This window comes from Dermacentor silvarum, chromosome 1, assembly GCF_013339745.2.
Source record: "Dermacentor silvarum isolate Dsil-2018 chromosome 1, BIME_Dsil_1.4, whole genome shotgun sequence".
Classification (NCBI taxonomy): domain Eukaryota; kingdom Metazoa; phylum Arthropoda; class Arachnida; order Ixodida; family Ixodidae; genus Dermacentor; species Dermacentor silvarum.
In genome coordinates this window covers 443,758,470-443,764,469 of record NC_051154.1, presented here as the reverse complement: position 1 = coordinate 443,764,469, position 6,000 = coordinate 443,758,470, and the positions used below count along the sequence as shown (strand labels likewise).

Here is a 6,000-nt window from a genome sequence, read left to right as displayed (position 1 = left end):
AACACCATTGGTGCGTCAGTGGCCCTTGATAACGCTAGGGAACGCCGCAATGCTGGCAACTTGACAATCCATGTCAAAGCCGCTATCACACGGTGCCCCTACAGTTCCTCCACACACAGATAAGTAACCATAAACGTACCTAGAATGAAATTTAGTGTATTTTTGCTATTTTCCCTAGTGAAAATTCGTAGAAAGGGGAGGTTAAAAAACACAGGTATTTGCACATTTAGATTTGGAATGATTATGCACCAAAAACCTTCATGACCAGCTTGAAATACTTCTACTAAATCTGGTTTACCAGGCGGGCATAAGGTCTTGGTAGCTCTAGGCAAATCCTCACAGTGGTGGTTTCTCACCGGGTTGGTATCTATGCTTCCTCAATCTCCTTAATACTGGCTCGGCGCCTGCTAAGGTGTTCCCAAAGTTCGGTATTTTGGAGGGTCTGTTAATGCTCTCGAAAACCGTGTGAACTTTCTAGAACCACCGTAACGAATCTCAATGAGTGAAAACGTGAGGTTCTTTTTAGCGCGCTTGCTTTGCTTTGAAATTGACCTTTGCATGCCTATAGAAGATTACAACAGATTACTGCATGCGCCTGTGTCGCACGACGCCTTGCCGCTTGTCTCGTCACGGTATGCGAATCGGTTTACTTACCCGCAAAACCCTCATCTGATCTGACATAGCGGGTGGGGCGACCCCACTCATTCCACCTGTCGTCGTCGTCATCGTGCAAGTACGAATCTGCAATGTTAGAATATGAGAAATTATCAGTAAGTGCCCCAGTAATCATATACTCGACTGAATCAGCACCATGTCACGCGTGCGCCCCTTTAGTTTTGTGTTTGTAAAAAAAAAACAGTGCATACACAACGCACTTCAAGAATTACTGACAGAAAAATGTCACGTTTCTATTTTTTATGCTGTCGACCCAGTAATTACGCTATTGCGCTTCAGTTCCTGGAGAGCGCAACAAATAATTGATCACGTTACCGTTGAATGCGAGCAGTTCAAGAAGAGGGCGGATGCCGGGCGGCTTTGGACATGAAGAAAGAGGCTCATCATGTCACCGAAATCAGATGTGGTGGGGGGGCATAGACGGAGAGGCTTTGCCGGGCAGCGCCGATGGTTAAACACATCTTAAAGCCGTGCTGCCGAAAGCACAGTCCATTTAGCACTCCACGGGACAAGGTGTGAAAGCGCGTTTCGAAGAGATGCGCTTAATAGGAAGGGCCAATTCAGCAGCTTCCAGCGGCACGGTCACTGTGTCGCCTTTAACCACTGCACTGGGCTCACTGGCGTCACCGCCAGCTCCACTTTCGGTAAGGCCACAAGTCTTCTTGTTCACGTCTGAATACGGCCTGCGCTTGACACGCTTGTTGAACGGGCCGTATAAAAGTACCTATAATTAGTTATTACAGATAGCCACCTCCCCCCAAAAAAGCGCGCCACAATTTTTCTGCCAGTACTTCTTTAAGTCCAAATCAGTAGCCTGCGTGTGGGTTCTAAAGCAATAGTTGCACAGTCAGGAGCAAAAGTGTGGAGACAACGGCATCAGCAAAAAAAAATTATCTTTAGAGCAGCTCTGCGGCCTGGAATTGGTTTCATACATTGTGTTAGTTTGCAATAGATTGCGACGCTACCGGCGGAGCTTGTCGAAGCCGCACGACTCATGTAGCCATTATTTATGTCAACTACAGTTAAGTCTTCCACTATCTTTTTTTTTTTTACAGTTCAAGGAAGCGGGTGCTTTAGTTGAGTTTGCATAAATACGCGTAAATATTTGTAAATAAGGGAGGCAAGAAACATAGAAACAAGACTTGTAGAACCAGCATAGCGTCTTTGGTGATGCCGTTGGTGAAGTTGGAATCTGCACGCACTACAAGGAGGAGTTATGGTAGTGATATGTCAAGACAATGTTCTTAACTACAACTAATTTCAAAAGTCAGAGTTGCCAAGTGAAGCACTTGTGGCTCACCTCGACTGGTCTGCCGTATTTGGGGTACCAAATTGCTGTATGATATTATCTTGTGATAGCTAATACTTTTGTTGTCGTAGCAGTGCCACGTGACTTCAATGCCGCCGAAATTGTGTCGACCAGTGACATTCCATCGAAGTTGTGTTTTTCCATCCTTTGGAATGACTGTAGCTGCTGGTAACGATGCTGGACCTGAAATCGGGAGACCGATAAAGTTGAAATTCTTAACGAAAGCATCGCTAGCGAACAGGGTGCATATGTCTCCAAATCCTGAGTGATACCTATAACCATCCTGTCCATTTACAATAAATGAAATTCGTGCGAGCGATGCCCGTATGGTCCTCCTGGCATTGTTATGTTCATAAGCTCAACCTTCCATGTATACCATCTATTTACAAATAGCATATCAGTCGATTTAATGCATAAATGAAACACTGAGTCACACGATTCACATGCTCCTTCCCACCTGCACATTTACGCACGTGCACGCACACGCAGACTTAGGAACACAATCACATTTCGAATATCGAATATATGCATTTTCATTTGCGCCGTTTCTACACAGTTAAGTATGATTAGAAGATGAGCACCAATCGCGGTCATATATATTTCGCCTTCTGTTCTTAAATGATGTATTTGTTGTATAAAATCTGGCTCGCCTATACGAAGCACAATAAACTCCTTTATTGTACCCATCACTGAGGGCACATCAAATAAACTCTGTTGGTACAAAATAATCCGGGGGCCATGTGGTACGGCATCGCTCATAGAACTCGGCCGTGGCGCTATGAGGCCTTGAGCCCCATCATTATATCCGAAAATAGCCCATTTTTAAAGAGCCCCTAAACCACCCTGAGGTCGAAATTTAGTTGTGTTGCAGATGTGCACGAGTCTACAACGAACCCGTAGCCGCGAGAATTCTTCGAAATGGTGCCGTAACAGCGGAGTTACACGCGTTTGATGATCGAAACACGGCCCTCCCTCATTTCGCTCTTTCCTTCGCTACTCTCCTCGTCGGCTGGTCTCTCCTCCTCGCCGAGTGCTCCTCCAAATGTCACGTGGCATTCCTCGTCGCCAACGCGCCTCTCAAAACACTGCCCACTTCCGGTTAAGGCACGTCCGCGCTAGCGGCAAATATACCGACAGCGAACCAATCTCCAGTGCCGTAGAACGTGTGCCGCACGAGAGGTGTCCAAAGTAGACGGCAGTTAGGCCGGCGCACCGCCCGCTGCACGTACGGGCCAATCGACGACGCGCGAAGCTGCGCACCTCCGCCGCCGGCGACGAAAACATCGGCTGCAGCTTCTGTTCCAAGCAAAATTATTTCCGCTAGATAAAGCGATGCATAAATTTACATTTTATGAAAAACAATATCTGCTGTGAAACGTTTAACATGACCGAGAGTTCCGATACTTGTCGAGCTCAGCTGCAGTGCACGGCTACCTTCTGGAGACGACCGGCTCGGCTGTGCTCGCATCGCAGCGGACGGCGCTCCTAATATAAGCGTATACTTCTTCTTTGTGGACAATTATTGCGAAGAGCAACAACAGCGGTAAGGAAATATTGGGCCTTGTGAGCGTCGGTAATTCATTCCAAAGCGCCATCCACTTTAGCTTTGAAGGTAACCGGAAAAGACCTAGCGACGATATCGGCGCCGTCGAGTGATCAGCGGCGGTGAGGCGGCCGCACAAATGAGTCCCGGTCTCATCCTCTCTACGGCAAGGAAATCTCGCCGTTTGCGAGCAAAACCGCTGTCGAACGGCGGCCCGCGAATGGCAAACGGCGTGCGGCGAGTTACCGTGCCGGTAACGGGGACGGGCCTTAGCCACGACTCAGCGCTTCTCGGCTACCAGCTGTTGCTTCCGTGCCGGCCCGTGTTATGTGAAGCGTGCCGCTATGGACCCTGTGCTGCGCGCACGTCTAGAAAGGCCAACACTCTCGCGCTCTGTTCGCGCAGCTAATCAGACCGCTAAGCACGACTGTGTTGGAACGCGAGCGATCTGGCGCTTGCGTTGCGGGCTGTAATTACCGATTCGCAAGCGCGCACAAGCGAGCAACACGGCGAGGAAGAGCAGGGAGCGTGCGTACCTAGCTCCTAGCAGACTAACGGGAAGTCGTAGGTTCTTGCTCGACCAGTCGACATCGTCAACCCGGTTGACATCACCAGATGCACCATGGTGATGCATGACGACCACCGGGGATACCGGAAAGGCCAGGAGAGGAGGACGGCATTGTTTTTTTTTTTTTTAATTTCGTGGCGCGCCGGCGGCGCGGAGTGCTGCAGCGTTTGGCATCGTTGACCGTGACGACATTCTGAACTCGATGCGCGTATTTACTTGAAATGTTAAAAAAATATCTGAGGTGGTTTAGGGGCCCTTTAAAGCAGTAAAAAAAACAACGCTGTGTGTCAAGTTCATTACCGCCAAGGCATAAGTTGTCAAAGCGCTAACACTATTCCTTGATGTGAATGCTACATCTTCAATAGTATGAACATGAATAGCATATATGAATGTTCGATAATAAAGTTTCGCTTGTGTAGACACAGCAACGTTTTCCTCGAAAGTACTGTAATCTCATAACTACCACTGAAACAACGTACTCTTTACACTGTACGGTATTTTTTTCCCTTTACTCTAACTTAAACTGAGTGCCCTTACATGTTAAGCGAGTGACAAAGGGCTAGAGCACTGCACGGGCTCGGGCTTAGCCGAAAGCCCGGGCCTGGTAGAGCAGTTTTTTCACAGGCTCGGGCCGGGCTCGGGTACGGCGTGTGCTTTTTGACCCGGGCCCGCGCCGGGCTCAGGGTTTTTGACGCGGGCCCGGGCCGGGCTCGGGCTTTCTGGTGGTGTGCATGTAACGTGCAGCGAGTTATTCTCGGGCGTCTGAACTCTGAAAAACGTGGATTTTTTGGTCTCGGGCCGGGTTCGGGCCGGTTTGGAGCTGGGCTCGGGTCGGGCTCGGGCCTAAGGTAAAGGGGTGGCGGGCCGGGCCGGGCGGGTCACTTAGATTATTTTCGGACCCGGGCCCGGCCCGGGTTTCGCCATAAAAGTTTTGATCGGGCTCGGGCGGGCAGCCCAAATCGGCCCGTGCAGTGCTCTACAAAGGGCTGTAAGTGTCTTAAAATAACTATATTTCATGAGTATTTTCAAATATTTGTCGCCTACACCTCATTTTAGCCTGTTAGAAATTATCGGGCATGCATCATTTCGTTTATTCATAGCTTAGTGCCACGACATTATAATTTTGTACTGAGTGCTGATAAACGCAGAGACGAATTTCAAGCTTTATTTTAGGATAGCTTACATTTTTCCTTGGGACCCGTACGCTATGTCTCCGATAACATTTTTATTATAATAACTGAAGAGTAGCTATGGTTCATATCTGTAAAGTTATTTGTATTTTTTTAAATCGCCTGATATTTCAGTGGGGACGACGTGTAAAGGTCAAATAATTTTTCTTTCGTCATTCCAAGTTTCTACTGTAACGCATCAAGTGATATAATTGCTCATCTGCGTTTTTTTACAGAGCGTGGAAATTAGCGTTGTTGTGCCAATCCTAAAAGCGCATGCACCTAGGCCGCTTCGCTAAAGTACAAAGGCGAAATGATTAGTCTTCTGCGAAAAAAGAAACAGAAAGCTTTTACTGCGCTTTTATGTTTCATTTTTCATGGAACGATTGCTGTGCGGCTACTGAGAGGTAATCGTTACTGAGCATAGCAATTGGTGAGTGGTACATACATGTTCCTACTGGCTGCCCAGAACGTAAATTTTTACATAGCGCATCAAAGAGGGCAAGCAAACGTAGGAGCAAAAGCAATGCGTTGCCGAATTTGTGACGTTATATGTAGCCTGAAATTATTTTGACGGTCGTGCACGAACGCATTACTTAGGTCGGGAGGCCCTTTTGAACTAGCATGGTCAACTTTTATTGTCCGGCTTAAACCAAGTAATTTATAAGTGGATATTCAAATATTACGTCCCTATCGTTCGAAGTGGTGGTTCTCCGCGCGATTCATGCCGCCCCTG

General features: G+C 47.8%; 1 protein-coding gene across 3 annotated transcripts in view; it reads right to left on the bottom strand.

The window, feature by feature from the left end:
* Positions 1-1,755: 1,755 nt before the first annotated feature.
* Positions 1,756-6,000, bottom strand: part of LOC119448975 (collagen alpha-1(XII) chain-like) — a 219,025-nt gene continuing 214,780 nt past the window's right edge. For 2 of the 3 annotated variants that reach the window (XM_049660824.1, XM_049660825.1), the window contains exon 11: positions 1,756-2,167. In XM_049660824.1, the coding sequence (XP_049516781.1) occupies positions 1,920-2,167 (248 nt within the window). In that variant the 3' untranslated portion in view covers positions 1,756-1,919. The remainder of the gene's footprint in view (positions 2,168-6,000) is intronic. The other variant, XM_037712179.2, reaches the window with a different exon arrangement.